General features: G+C 18.5%; 4 protein-coding genes across 5 annotated transcripts in view; 3 read left to right on the top strand and 1 right to left on the bottom strand.

Moving 5' to 3' along the window:
• LOC122714452 (E3 ubiquitin-protein ligase AMFR-like) overlaps positions 1-8,150 on the top strand; it is a 71,194-nt gene extending 63,044 nt beyond the window's left edge. For both annotated transcript variants that reach the window (XM_043935783.1, XM_043935782.1), the window contains exons 4-8: positions 2,564-2,719; positions 3,051-3,373; positions 3,557-3,944; positions 5,409-5,659; positions 7,441-8,150. In XM_043935783.1, coding sequence (XP_043791718.1) covers positions 2,564-2,719; positions 3,051-3,373; positions 3,557-3,944; positions 5,409-5,659; positions 7,441-7,612 — 1,290 coding nt within the window. In that variant the 3' untranslated portion in view covers positions 7,613-8,150. The remainder of the gene's footprint in view (positions 1-2,563; positions 2,720-3,050; positions 3,374-3,556; positions 3,945-5,408; positions 5,660-7,440) is intronic.
• Positions 8,151-9,301: 1,151 nt separating this feature from the next.
• Positions 9,302-10,565, bottom strand: LOC122714441 (dolichyl-diphosphooligosaccharide--protein glycosyltransferase subunit DAD1). Its single transcript, XM_043935765.1, has 2 exons — positions 10,288-10,565; positions 9,302-9,491 (listed from the first exon to the last, which is right to left on the bottom strand). Exons 1-2 carry the CDS (start codon positions 10,490-10,492, stop codon positions 9,361-9,363), a joined length of 336 nt encoding a protein of 111 aa, XP_043791700.1. The 5' UTR covers positions 10,493-10,565; the 3' UTR covers positions 9,302-9,360.
• A 49-nt stretch (positions 10,566-10,614) lies between these two features.
• Positions 10,615-12,393, top strand: LOC122714439 (protein CLP1 homolog). Its single transcript, XM_043935762.1, has 3 exons — positions 10,615-10,845; positions 11,028-12,085; positions 12,231-12,393. The coding sequence occupies exons 1-3, from the start codon at positions 10,747-10,749 to the stop codon at positions 12,340-12,342; spliced, it is 1,269 nt and encodes a 422-aa protein (XP_043791697.1). The 5' UTR covers positions 10,615-10,746; the 3' UTR covers positions 12,343-12,393.
• Positions 12,394-13,188: 795 nt separating this feature from the next.
• Positions 13,189-16,311, top strand: LOC122714421. The gene is made up of 3 exons (XM_043935738.1): positions 13,189-13,424; positions 14,826-15,060; positions 16,306-16,311. The coding sequence occupies exons 1-3, from the start codon at positions 13,189-13,191 to the stop codon at positions 16,309-16,311; spliced, it is 477 nt and encodes a 158-aa protein (XP_043791673.1).
• The last annotated feature ends 42 nt before the right edge of the window (positions 16,312-16,353 follow it).

Raw genomic sequence — 16,353 nt, 5'->3', positions numbered from 1 at the left:
TATAATTGTATATATAGATATATTAAAATTATTTTATTCATTAGTATAATTGAAAGAAAAATATATATTTTATAATTTCTTCACAATTTATGAATGAATTATGAATCAGTTAATTTAAATAATGTATATATGAAATGATTTGCATCTCATTTTTGGATGTATTCCTATTCAAATTATGTTGATTATCTTATTGAAGTGATAAGTATATAAATAAAAAAATTTTTTTCTCTAATTTAGTTACTTTTACTAATTAATTTAGTAATTTAGTAATTTAGTAAGTATTTCATAGAAAATTTTATTTTTATTTCTTTATATAATGTATAATTAAAATGCATCATATATATATACACATACTCAAAAATAAAAATTTTTACTAGCTTTCATAGAATATCGCGAGGATACAATATAAGAAAAAAAAATATTTCTATATGAAAAAATAAATTGAAAATAAAATTTTTGGGATAAAATTTTTTCATTTGAGATTTCGTTTTCGAATAAATCAAGTTTCAAAGTTTCCAAATACAAATGAAATTAACTAATTCTTAATTAGATACGAATAAATTATCATCGATAGATTTATATGTAAATGAGAACCAGCAAGAAATATAAAGTTATTGATTAAAAAAAAATATTATTAATTAAATCCTTGTTTTTATGAAAATCAAAATTGAACATATAGTTAAGAAGTTTCATATTTGGCAAATTTATTTTTTAGAAAATTAATTTTTATATAAAAATTTTTTATAAATATTTTTTAAGTTAAAATCTATTTCTATTTATATTCTTGTCATATATTTTTTAATCATAAAATAATATTTTATAATAAATATAATATAATAATATATATAATATAATATAAATAATATAATACTAAATATAATAATATATGTAATATAATACTAATAATATAAATAAATAATAATATAAATAATACTTATTATATAAATATAAATATAATATATAATAATACTTTAATAAAATTTTTTAGTTAATCTACATAGTACTTTGTGTATATTATATTTTTGATATAAATTACAAAATATCAAATATATCTATATAAAAATCTATTATAATTTATATATTAATTATATTATATATAATTATATAATTATATTAATTATATGTATAATTATATTAATTATATTATATATAATTATAGAATATATAACTATTATTAATTACTATTATTAATTTAATTTTTAATTATCATAATTTATTTTTCTATAAAATGTTCTAAAAGTGGGAACATCATTTAATTGAAAAGGTAATTTTAAGTAACATTTTCTTTTGCAATAAATCTTATTACATATTTTTTTTATTACCAAATATTGTAACTTTACTTTAAAAACCCTTTAATAATATTCTTGTATAATCATATATCATTTTTTAATAGATGAAAAGAGAAATATAGAAATAAAAAATAAATAAGAAGTGCAATAAATTGAAATACTAAGAAGAATATTTAGATATAATAAAATCAAATATATAAATATCTAATATTTATTATATAAGATATAATTAAGATTATGATAATGAATAATAAAAAATAAGACTTATCAAAAAATTATCAATATCAATATTATAAACAAATACATATAGATATTGATACGAAAGTTTCAAAATATTTTTTTAATTTTTGGTCTTGTAGAATCTTGAAGATTAATTGAAGATTAATTAAGTTATTATGTTGATATATAGCAGTATTATATAATAGTATTATAATGAAATTTTATAATAACATATACTTACAAATGCTTATGACATAAAAATTTTACATTTATATTATGTTTAAAAAATTAAAGATTATTTTTTTATTTTTCAAAATTATTCCAAATACAAAAAAAAATAATTAAACTATTATATTGATTGAAGAAAATTAAAGAACTTCTTGTTTTTTCAATTTTTTGTACATATGAAAAAAATGATTAGTAATTAATAACATGAACTCTGCATAATTACTTGCTATTCCTTTTATATCATTAATAACTAATAATTATCGTATAAATATTAATTCATTAATAATTAAATTAAATAATGAAGGAAAAATTGTAAGAATATATTATATATTTTATATGTATTACAATACTTATTATTGTTACAACTTGTTCTTTTTGTTATTTAATTTCATTATTAAATATTTGATAAAATAATATTATTAGTAAAAAATAATTTAAGTTTTGGTATAAGATGTTATAAATTCAATAATAATTATATTAACTTTATAAATATATTGATTAATTACATTAAATTTAATGATTAAAAATAATAATTAAATATTATAAAATTTGTAAATATTAAATATTAATATATTATATAAAAAACAATTTTAAAAGAATTTTTATAAAAATCTCTTAATTAAATATTATATTTTATAATCTATATCTATCTATAAATATAACGGATCATCATCATTTTAATCTCTTTATATAATAATTATAAAATAATCATTTATATAATTTTTTAATTTTATTATTTTATATAAATATTATTATTAATACTATCTCACTTATTTTATATAATACATCTTATTAATTTTATATAAATTTTATGAAATATTTTTTAGTTATCATTTTCACCAACAACACCAGGTTGGAGTCATGCAAGGCTTCTTGGACTTCTAGCAACTATTCTTGCATTATCTTCCTTCATGTTACTTCTATGCACAGCTGCAGCATTCTTCTTCGTTTCTTTCAATACTTTTGTCTTCACTGCAGCTGAGGTGATTAAACTTTGATTATTGATATAATTTAATAAAATATTTACTTGATTAAATTATTTTAACATATTTAATATTTTGAAATAATAAAATATATTAAAAAATATTAGAATAAAACATATTATTGTTATAATGTTGTTATAATATATTTTATATTTATAATATATTATATAATATATATAAATATATTATATTATATATATATAAAATATATATAAATATATATTATAAATATATATATTAATATATATATTAATATATATTTTATATATTTATAATATATTTAATATATTAAATACACATAATTCTAAAAATTTATTTTCTTTGTTAACAGTGCATTCTATTAGGTGTCAGAACAATTCATGTTATGATACGATATATTATTCATTTATATGATACTCGAGGAGCTGGAACTTCCTCACAACGTTCTTGGGATAAAAGGGGTCCTTTAACATATTATACAGATTTAGCAGCAGAATTAATAGTGCTAGCTGTAGATTTCCTCCATCATGTTCATATGTTACTTTGGAGTAATATATTTTTAAGCATGGCATCCCTTGTAATTTGTATGCAACTTAGGTATCTTTTCTATGAGATACAACGCAAAATTACAAAACATAGGAATTATCTTGCTGTCTTAAATCATATGGAACAGAAGTGAGTATTTTTTACCAGAATAATAAAAAAATAAAAAATAAAAAAAATAATAAAAAAATACATATATAAAAAATATAACAAAGTACTATTTTAAATTTAAATCTTTAGAAATTTAAATTAAAATTAATTAATTAATTTACTTGCAGTATTTAAAATATTAAAATATTTAAATATTTATTCTAGCTATCCAATGGCAACTCAAGAGGAATTAGCAGAAAACTCGGATAATTGCGCTATTTGCTGGGAGAAAATGGAAACAGCTCGAAAGTTACCTTGTGCTCATCTTTTTCACAATTCTTGTTTACAATCCTGGTTAGAACAGGACACTTCTTGTCCAACTTGTAGACTTGCTTTAAGCATGCAACCTAGCCATCGAGAAAACACACAAGAATTACAAAATGAACCACAAACACCAGCCAGACGGAATGAAAATCATTTCTTTCATTTCGATGGTTCAAGATATGTATCTTGGTTACCGAGCTTCTCTGTTGAAGTTTCTCATAACAGATTACGTGGGAATATTTCTACTATTACACATAATAATTCGCAAATGGATGCTATGATTAGACAGGTGTGTTTAATTATATAAGTATATTATATACATATATTACGTAATCATATTTTTTTATTAAGATATTTTTATTTTTTCATAAAATTAACTATACAATAAATTGATAAGCTAATTAAAATTCTTATAATTAAAAAAATTAACATGATTTTTATTCATCTATTGATATCATTTAATAAATAAAATAATAATTGGATAATATAATAAATAAAACATAATTGGAATTAGATATTCTTCGAAATTTATATTTATTTGGAGCAAAATAGAAAATTTATTAATAAGATTTCAAATAATAAAAATGATACTATAATTATTAATATAATAATAATTTAAATATTTTTTGAAAAAATATTTTTCATATTAAAATTAAAAAAAAGTAAAAATAATTCTCAAAATTAGAAATTAAATATATTTCATAGAATATTTTTAAATTTATTAAATTTAGAAAAAAGATTTATATATTAATTTGCTTTCTTTTAATCAAAAAACTCAGAAATTTCTATATTTCAGCTATATAGGAATTTTTCAAATTTATTTGTTTAAAAAATATTGTTTTAAAAAATTTTTTGTTTTTTATTAATTTTTATTATAAAAATTAAAAAAATAAGAAACACTTTTTAAAATAATATATCGACAGATTGCAGAAATATTGCAAATTTTGCTAAAGATAAATTCGTATTAAAAATGTTCAAATTCTGTTTGAATAACTGATTACAGTTTCATAAGAATATATGAAACATAACAAAATTTATATTGCACTTAATTATTGAAACATGGAAGAAACACAATTTTTAACATCAACTATTGTCTCATATAACAAGATTTGATGGTAAAACCAAAAACAAATGACAAAACGGATAATGATACAATGTTTTGATGCCAGTTTTTGATGGCCAAATTTTCGTCTTTGATATAAATTGGATTTCAATCTACTATCAATTTGCTATTAGATGATTCTAATTATTTATTCAAATTGATGAAGCAATTATATGAGAAATTTATATGTATATAATATATAATATGTATATATAATCACTATTTATATGTACATATATGTATATGTATATTTTATCTATTCTTTACTAAAAAGAAATTCTTATATATTCAAAGATTTTATTAATTTGCTGAAAAGAATTATTACATTATATTTTTTACTTTCTAATATTAAATTTTTTTCATATGTTGTGTTTTCATATATTATAGCAAAGATAAATACTAGAGAAAAAATACTAGAGAAAAATATTCATTAATTATCAGAGTTGATATATATGATTATATTAAATTTGTATAAAAATATGCAATATGCACTTTTTATTATATCTGATTTATTATTATTTGAATCAAAATAAAATTTTTATTTAACTTTCCATTACAAAAAATCACCAAAAAAATATTTTAATATATATAATTTTATTATAATTTTATTATAATGAAAGAAAATAATTATATTATTCACTATTAAAACAGGTGCAGCAACTGTTTCCACATTTTCCGCGTAATCTAATTGTAGAAGATCTTAGAATGACCAGATCAGTTGAATGGACAGTTGAAAATATCTTGGATGGAGTGCTAATATCTCCTCATCGTATAATCGAAGAACCACAATCGGAATCCGTCCTTCAAATCCATACCAGTACTACTGAAACTAGTGTTTCTTTAAATAGCTCTTCAACGACATTATCTTCAGATCCAAGATTTGATATTCCTCTGACTGATAGGTATTTTCTTTCTTTTTATTCTTAAATTTAATTTATAAATAAATAAATATATAAATAAATATTAAAATTAAATAGATAATTTTTATTAATAATTTTTAAAAAACTTTTTTAGCAAAACTATAAAATAATTAAAATAATTATATGATTTTATTAAAATAATTATATGATGGCTTTTTTGATCAATCTGTCAATTTTAATAATTCAAATATGTTATTAAAGACATTATTTTATGATATAAAATATCTTCCTTTACACATAATTAATAGTTGATTTTAATTTTCGAATTATTTATGAAAAAGTTTTGATATTACATTATTGATTTTTATTTATAGATCTCTAACAAAGTATGCATATATTTGATCATTCCTTATTATATATCATACATTTTTTACACTCTTTTTATAAATTATAATTTATATAATAATTTTATTAATTGTAATATATATATAATATAATATATATAATTAAAAATTCTTATATTTATAAACAAAAATAAAATTATATATTGATACATATACTATCATAAATGCACACATAGATAGAATATAATAATAAAAGATTTTTGAAAAAACTTGAAAATTGCTAGTTATATAAAGAAGAAAACTGCTCAATATAATGTCTTTCAAATTTATTGAAATAAGATATATTTCAAAGACATATTTCAAATTTGTTGAAATCGAAAAGATAATATTAAAAAGTTGATCAAATTTTTCTTTTAATAAATATATGGATGGAAAATTAAATCATGTAAAATTAATAATCTTTAATTATTATATACAATATTTTCTTAAAAATTAACTTGAAACAAAAAAATAAAAAATTGTATATGTATTTTACATATTTATAAGAAGTTCTTAGTAAAATATATTAAGATAATTCCTTTATTATTTAATTTCGATAATTTTTCTTTTGATTTTTTTAAATCAAGTTAGTATTAAGAAAGACTATTTAATAATTAATTAATTTTAATGATTCTATTAAATTCAGTACACATTTTAAAATTATTAAATATTTATTTTAAATTAATATGCATTCTTTTTAAAGAGACTTTAAAATGAAATTTTGTTTTGGATGTAAACGATTTAATTATTCATGAAGGATTAAATGTAAAAAATAACTTCATTTTTTAAACACTTTTTTAAAATAATTCATAAATACATTTTATTTATTTTTATTTTTATTTTTATTATAGTAAAGTTATTTTATTTCTGATTTCAATGATTTTTTTTGGATCCGTAGAAAATAAAATAGATAATCGAAGTTATAATAACAAAAATTACAATATATCTAGTAATATTGGCTTTATATCATTTAGTATCTATTATTATAATATCGGTCATTGTAATTTTAGTCTCTCAAGAATTGTTTTGTATTATATTTTCATATTCAAATTTTTGCTATGAATAGATATTAAATATAACATTAATTCACTCATTATATATTTTAAGTTTCAATCGCAATTTATATAATATTTTAATATAATATTATATTTTATTATCAAAATTATAAATAATTAATAAGTAATCTCTATTCTCATACTGATACACATTATGGATATATATATAAACATAAGAAAAATTTTACATAATAATTGCAATTTTTTTGCAAATATCTCGAAAATTAAAACTCACTTATTATACGTATAAGAAAATGTTGATATTATATATTCCAAAATCATCGAAATCGGAGAGAAAATAATTTTCTATAACTTTACCTTGTTTTAAAGTTATAATATAATACAATTTGCTTAATATAAAAATTTTCAAAATTAATTATTGTAGTGGGGAAGAACCTTCCAGTCTAGGAGGACGGTTTTCCAAATCATCGTCCGAAAGAGAACAAATCCTACAGCGTCGTAAAGAGCTACTAAGACTTGCTGCTAAGAAGAGATATTTCGAAAAACGCCGAAAAAAGCATGAAGTTGACCAACATGTTTCTAATGTCACCTCATAAAATATTGAAAACAGAGAGATATATATTGATATTTTTGGTTTTTGTGCTTCGTAGCGGCCATCTTCTTTAAAGAAGATTATAACGACTGATTTTTTTGAGTACATGTCCACTGATATCCATTTACTTTTTTTTTCCTTTCTTTTTTTTTTTTTTATTATCAAATACAGAGTTGCCAGAAATAAGGAAAAAATGGTAGCGTAAAAAATGATGAATATGATAAGAACTGGTAAATGATAGAAATTTGGAAACTGAATAACGCGTGTTATGTTCATATTATACTTTAGATACATAATTGTGGATATGTAGGATTGTGAATGATAAAGATATTAATACCACTAATTTTCGTATGATATATTTGTATTAATGTATATAACAGTATGATGTCATCTTGCGCTTAGTAGAGAATTTTTCTGGCAACACTGAATTATCTTATTTTTTTTTTATCTTTCTATATAAGTTATAATCTTTATTATTATTGTTTATGAATCTAAGAATTTTTGAAAGATTTTAATTTTCGTTGTATTTTTAAAAAGGACAAGTTTTAGGCACAGTTTTTTTTTCCATTAATTTCTCTTCTTTAATTTTCATAAAAATTTCGCACTCATCAATATTATATTTGCTTTTTTTTTATTTTAATACTATCATATTATTTAAGATTTCGATCTTTAGCAATAGATTTTTTAAAAATTATTTTCCAGTCTCAAGAATAATTTTTGCAAAAATATATTTTATTTATTTTTAAGTAAAAATATGGATAATTAACTTAAAGTATTAATCATTTCCTTTTTAGTGCTAATAAGAATTAACTTAAAAGTATTATTCGCTTAATTATTTTTAATTCTTTATTTATTAAAATTAAGAAATATAAATTTTCAGAAGTCTTAATCTTTTTTTTTTTTTTTCTTATTTTTTTCTTATTACCTTCAAAAAATTTTTCTTGAATCTTAAGCTTATATATTAAGAAAATTCAATTTCTTATAAAATCATAATATTTTTCATAAATCTTTTTTAATAATGTTAATGTTTTTATTCTTTAAAAAAATGCTACTTAGATTTTCATTTATTTTCTGCCGAAAAATAATTTTTTTGAAAATCTATGTATTTGTGTTTTTAAGATTTTTTAAAGTTTTATTTTTCTGTTCATAAAATTATTATGTATCTTAAAAATATAAAAAAAAAATTTATTTTAATTAATCAACTGGTTGTGAATTATATATTCATTATTAGAGGACTGATAATATTATATTGTTGAAAGTAATATCATTTTTTTTAATTTGATTAAAAAAGAAATAAAAATTTAGCATTTTTGTTAATAAATTATATTTTAATTTTTATTATTAATTTTAATTTTATAAGTACAAACAAATTGTTTTTTTTCTATGAAACAAAATTATTTAAAAATCAATGATCTATATTTATTTAATTTTATGATTTATACATGTCTTATTTATGTGTAATAATAAATAGGATTATATATATATATTATATATAGGATTGGTTTAGTTGGGCTTTATTATTTATATATATACGCGTGTGCGCATACACACATACATACATACACAAATAAAATAAAAAAGTTTTACTATTAAAATATGCAATTTGTATAAATAAATATTATAATTCAATTATTTTTATTCTTCAAGTATAATACTTATTCATTTTAGCAGGATTCAATTTTAAATTTAAATGTAATAATAATCTTAATAGTTTATTATAAAATTTTACAAATCAAATTTTATTTTTCATTTTTAACCAATAAAATTCATAACAACAAGATGTAGAATTACATGTGCAAAAATAAAATCTGCAAATCCTCTCTCTGGACTTATTCCATGAAATTGATTTTTGTTTTGGGGATTCACTTGTAGTCGTAAGCAAACTGAAACATAATAAAAAAAAATTAGAAAATATACTTATGATAAATTTTAACATAGATTTTATGAATATAGAAATAGAAAGACTTTTATGAATTAAACTTAATATCTTTATTATAAAAACTAATTAAAGAAAAATATTTCATATATATAATTTCATATTTACTACAATAAAAAATTATATTTCAAATTTTCGTGATATAAATATTTATAAAATATACAAAATAAAAAAAAAAGTAAAACATTAATGATAAAATTTATCATAAATTTATTAAAGAAAAATATTTTAATATATGCAAAATCATATTATAATTTTTTTTTCATATTATAATCTTTTTATTAAAAAAAGATTATAATAAATATAATGATTTCAATCATTTATTAAATTCTTTATAATAAATAATTAATATATAGGATATATAATAAAAAACATGCTAATAGAATGCAATCATATTTATACAATTTCCATATTATAAATTATATTTTATATTAAATATAAATGCTAAATGTACATATATATACATATAAATAAAATTAAAAAATATATATATATAAAATAAAATTATAAAATTAAAGAATACAATCAAAGAAATAAACATAAAGTCAATTTAAAATATTTTTTAAATAGAACTGTAATAAAACTGTTTTTTATTTTAATTAATACAAAATTAGAAAATTACTTACAATATATTTTTTATGATAGTAAAAATAAATATTGAAATTTATAAAAATTATAAAATTAATAGAATAAAATACATAAAAAAAGTATGTGGATTTAAATAGTAATATTACTAATAATACCTCCAAGAACAAAACATGACACACAAGAAATAAATCCACTAAGAAAACTATTAAAAGGGAATGTGCCGACCAGGCAACAATATATGAATTGTATAACACCCGTTAAAAACACATAAAGTAGATAAGCATCTATTATTTTAAGTTTTTTTGGTGTAGTTTTCGTATACTCTTGCCAAAATTTTGCAATAACTGCTAATGCAATCATTTTTTTACAAATTTTTTGATGTTTCGTTTAAGGTTAAACTTCCAGGTTACTATGCGTGGCACCGCTCGTTCTATTAATATGTCGGTATATATCGATACTTTTAATTATCGATAATATATATAATTTTAGAAAATATCGATAGTATCGAATGTTAATATAGAGGTTAGAATACATCAAGTAAACAAGATAAACGTATTAAAAAATATATATTCTTAAAAGATATATAATAAGAGAATGTTATTTATATTAACAAAATGACAGACGAAAAAACACAAACACAAGAATTTAAATTAGATCCAGATTGTGAATTACGATTTGAAGTTGAAACGAAAAATGAAAAAGTTACGTTAGAGGTATGTACAAAATATATTTTATTTGTATTTTACATTATTTTTATATTATTTGCTTTGATTATTTATATATATAATTGCATTACGTATATAATTTCATTTTTACTTATATCTTCATTTCTATTTATTATTATTCATTTCTATTTTCTATAAAGCATTATAATATTTACAATAATTTTTTATAGTTAAAAAGTGGATTAGCAGAAGTTTTTGGTACAGAATTAGTAAAAGGAAAAAAATATGAATTTACAGCTGGTGCAAAAGTAGCTGCATTTACTTGGCAAGGCTGCACAGTAGAATTAGTTGGCAAAACTGATGTAAGTTATGTTGCAAAAGAAACACCAATGGGCCTTTATTTAAATTGTCATGCTGCAATGGAAAGGCTCAGAGAAGCTGCAGAAAAAGAAGACACTAGAGGTCCAATAACAATGATTGTTGGCCCTTGTGATGTAGGAAAATCAACTCTTTGTAGACTTTTATTAAATTATGCAGTTAGAATGGGTCGTAGACCAATTTTTGTAGATTTAGATGTTGGTCAAGGTCATATAGCAATACCAGGTACTGTTGGAGCATTACTTGTTGAACGTCCATCTAATGTAGTTGATGGTTTCAGCCAACAAGCACCTTTAGTCTTTCACTTTGGACATAAATCTCCACAAGCCAATGTTGCTCTTTATAATCTTCTTGTAACACGATTAGCAGAAGTCTGTTCTGATAGATTGCAGGCAAATAAAAAAGCTAGAGTTTCAGGAATTGTAATAAATACTTGTGGTTGGGTAAAAGGAGCTGGATATAAATTATTGACACATGCTGCTCAAGCTTTTGAAGTTGATGCAATTCTAGTACTTGATCAAGAAAGACTCTATAATGAACTTGTTAGAGATATGCCAGACTTTGTTAAAGTTGTATTTTTGCCAAAAAGTGGTGGAGTTGTAGAAAGGAGTCAAACTCAAAGAACAGAAGCCAGAGATCAAAGTGTTAGAGAATATTTTTATGGATCTAGAATGCCACTTTATCCACATAGCTTTGAAGTGAAATGGAATGAGGCTAGATTATATAAAATTGGAGCTCCAGTACTTCCTGCATCTTGTATGCCACTTGGAATGAAAGCAGAAGATAATTTAACAAAATTAGTAGCTGTTACACCTGGACCAAATCTTCTTCATCACTTATTATCTGTTTCATTTGCTGATTCACCAGAAGATGATGTAGTACAAACTAATGTTGCTGGATTTGTTTGTGTGTAAGAATCATCATTAAAATATTTTAATACTATGTAATAATAATTATAAATATTATAAATTATATAATTATAATATATAATTATTAATATAGTTATTATTTAATTAAGAACAATTTTGATATTGAAAATCACTTCTTATTTACAGGACTAATGTTGATGTTGATAGACAAACATTTACAGTTTTGAGTCCACAACCAAGACCTTTACCAAATACAGTTTTATTACTTTCAGATATTCAATTCATGGATAGTCATTAATTTTTTAATAATTTATAAATTTAATAAAATAACTTTTTATTAATATATAAATTTATATTGTTTTTTCCATATCTCTTTCTTTTCTGATGATAGTATTTAATTCAAAANAATATTTCAAATCTTTATTCTTTTAATACTTTATATAAATTGTAATTTATATAAAAAAATGTATTAATATTATATTAATATAAATAAATAAATTTAAATATTTCTTTTAACTTTTTTTTTTATATTTTATATCAATTTAAATTCTTATAAAATTAATATTTTTTTTTATATAATGTTTTCATCAAGTTTGATAGATCGAATATAAAGATGTCAGTAGTGTTTCAAACTTTGAATAATTTATATATAACTTTTACTACTTTATAGAATGAAATAAAACAAACTAATAGATAACTTAATAAATTAATATTTATTAATAATTATTCTTTAATAATTAATAATTAAATCAATCGCACAAAGATGAAAAATATTCAATTTAATATCCTAGATATTTTTCTTTTTGAAAGAAAATTTCACGAAATAATTTATGAAATTCAACGAAATACAGTAAATATTATTTTTATAAATTTTTTAATATAAATAAATATATTATATAGAAAATTCAAATATGAAAATGATACTAAAATAATTTAATCTCTTATAATAAATATAATAATTAAATATTTAATAATACAATTTTTTTAGAAAGAATTAGATAATTTAGAAAAAGAACGTCTTTTGATAAGTGAAGAACTTTGTTCAAAAAATTCTCTTTTACAAAATGAACGAAAAATATCGAATGAATTAAGAATTCGTTTAAAATCAGCGTCAGAAGCAATTAATCGTTTAGAAGAAGAAAAAATGCGTGATAAAATTAATTATTCAAATTTATCAGTAAATTATGAAAATGTGCTTAAAGAATGCGAAATTTTAACAAAAGAAACTTTATTTTCTCAAACAAAAGCTGCAAAATTTCAACTTAAAATTGAAAGTTTGGAGTATATATTACAACGAGAAATTCAACAAAAAGAAAAACTAGAACAAACATTAATAGAATTAAAAAATAATAGTGAAAAGATCATTACTAATATTAATATGTAAGAAAATATAAATTTTTATTAAATTATCTATTTAAATACAATTATATTATATACTGCATAATAAAAATTATTTATTAAAGTAATTTTCAATATTTATATTATCAATTATATAGATAAATTTTTTTTTAATTTAAGAATTATTAATAGAGAATTATTTAATAAAAAATTATTTAATATACTATATAAAATATTTCAGAAATAAATAATCAAACTTTGATGTCGTATTTTATTTTTTAAAAAAAAATTTGCATAATAAAATTTACATTTGAAAATTTTTTTTTTTTTTTAAACAAAAATCTTTTGTTTGTAATAAACTATTTAAGAATATTTAAAATTTACGAATATTTAAAATTTAAGAATATTTTAAAAAATAATTGTTGAAAATAATTTTCTTTTATAATAAGACATGCATTACAATGTTATTTTTTTGCAATTTCTGTTAACTTGTATATATATAAAATAAATTATTTTAATTAAATTATTTTAATGATCAATTGTTTAAATAGAAACCTACTATGATATAAAGTCTTTTAGAATGACTTTTTTTTGCTCAATTATAATATTTATATCTAATAAAAAAAAGTGTTGATTAAAAGTGATAATTATTCCTGTAAAATTTCAAAGTGAATAAAAATATAAAAAAAAATATTTATATCTCAAAAAGAAAAAATTCACGTTTTTGACTTATATATAACTTTTTTCATTTTTAGAAAAGTTTGATCATTTATTTTCTGAAATATTTAAAGTATATGCATGTGCGTGTGCATACTTATGTGTATATATATACATGCACAGAATGTTAATAAAAATATAAAACAAATACTAAAATTTTTTTCATCATTTTAATAGAATTCTTCATAAATATCTCATTTCTATAAACATGCTCTATGCACTAAACATTTTACAATATACAGGATGTTAATATATTCGTAAAACTTTTTTAAAAGATTAAGTCTCAAAATCAAAATAAATACAAAAGTGTACAAAAATATAAATTGTTAATTGTTAAAATATTTATTATTAAATTATAAATAATTATATAATAATTAAATTATAAATTATATAATTATAATTGAAATTTACATAAGATGAAGACGGATGAGTAAGAATATTTTATCTGTCACTGCCTTTCTTTTTCTCTATTTCATTTTATCTAATATAAATATTAATTGTTTATAACTTAATAAACTTTATCTATATATTAACTTTATCTTTTCATATTTTAACTTTTATGTTTGTTTTAGTCTCTAAAAGCATCTTACGAATATATTGACATAATTATATGTGTATATAATAATAAATAATTAATAATAATATTTAGTTATTATCAATTACAATATCATTTTTAAAATATTATATTATTTTTATCAGTTTTTTTATTCTTTCTTTTTCTTTTAGAAATATGGCTAAAATTGAAAAAGAGCAAAAATATCTATTAGAAAGTACCAAAGCTATAATCCAATTAAATAAACGTTTGCAAACTTTTGGTCTATGTTTTCATGCAATTAATCAAAAAAACAAAATCGATATAAAAAATTTACAACATAAACTAATTACTTTTTCTGTTAACAAATTTATGCAATCATCTAATACTAACACAATATATCCGAAAATAGAAAATCTGCATTCTAAAGTACATACATATTATAATTATATTATGTAATCTATATAATCTTTTAATATATAATATATTATATATTATATATATAAATATATTAATTTAAAAAAATTATATTATATCAATTAAGGATATATATATGGATTATTATTGTGTAATTTTTTTTTCATTAATTATTTATTCATATTTCTTTATTTATTACATTATTTATTTTCAGCTAAAAGAAATGTTGATGGAATTAAAATTAAAAATGCAAAATGTTGCATTATATGAAGAAAAATTGAATATTATATTCAATGAATTATCCATAAATTTAACACAAATATAACAATAATTTATGACATTATTTAATCAATAACAAAATAATTTTAATAAATAAATTTAATCAAATTAATGATTATCAACATTTATTTCATTTTAATTTCTTGATACATCTGATAAGTAATAGTTTATTTCAATTTAATAAAATATTTCGAAATAAAATTACATTACTAATTATTATAAAACATGTTAAAAAACTACTAATAATTTTGTATATATAACACCATCTTTATTTTATTTTAAATGCAGTTGAAATTATAAAAAAAGTTTATTCGTTAGTTCGTTGCCATTTTCAATTTGTTTAATTATTAAAATTAAAACTAGAAATTTACGTCGATATCTTGATTTAATAGTTAAGTATAAAAAAAATTTTTCTTAAAAAAGAAATTGTTCATATATGATGTATAGTTTTCTTTTCTTAAATAACATAATTTATATATTAAGTTAAAAAAAGTCATTGCGTTGATATTGAAACTATTGTTACAATGTATGCAAATTCGCGTGAATTACCAGAATCACTCTTCAAAAATTGTTTCAATAAATTATATGAAATTATGTGAATAATTAAACAAATGAAATATTATGATCATGATTATATATATATCAATTATACCATTAATCAAACAAATTTAATTTTTCATCCATGTTCATGATCTGATAATAATCCAATATAACATTTTGAAAATTAATAATTAATAAATTTAATGTACGAAAATTAGATTTTTTAATATTTAGATATATATTTTTTAATTCTATTAACAGCCGAATAATTTGATAATAATTTAATATTTTCAGAAAATTTTTTCATTTTAAGATAACAATAGATTTTGAAATAATATAATAGATTTTGAATAATATAATAGATTGAAATAATATTATGTACATTATATACTGTTTTATAAAAACTTTTTAAATACATATTTTTCTAAATTCATATAGATATGACGAACGATTCATATATATATATATATAGTATTCATAAGAATT

Source organism: Apis laboriosa, unplaced genomic scaffold, assembly GCF_014066325.1.
Source record: "Apis laboriosa isolate Shangri-la unplaced genomic scaffold, ASM1406632v1 scaffold30_cov140, whole genome shotgun sequence".
Lineage (NCBI taxonomy): Eukaryota > Metazoa > Arthropoda > Insecta > Hymenoptera > Apidae > Apis > Apis laboriosa.
The sequence above is the reverse complement of the archived record's forward strand: the minus strand, read 5'-3'. Positions and strand labels throughout refer to the sequence as shown.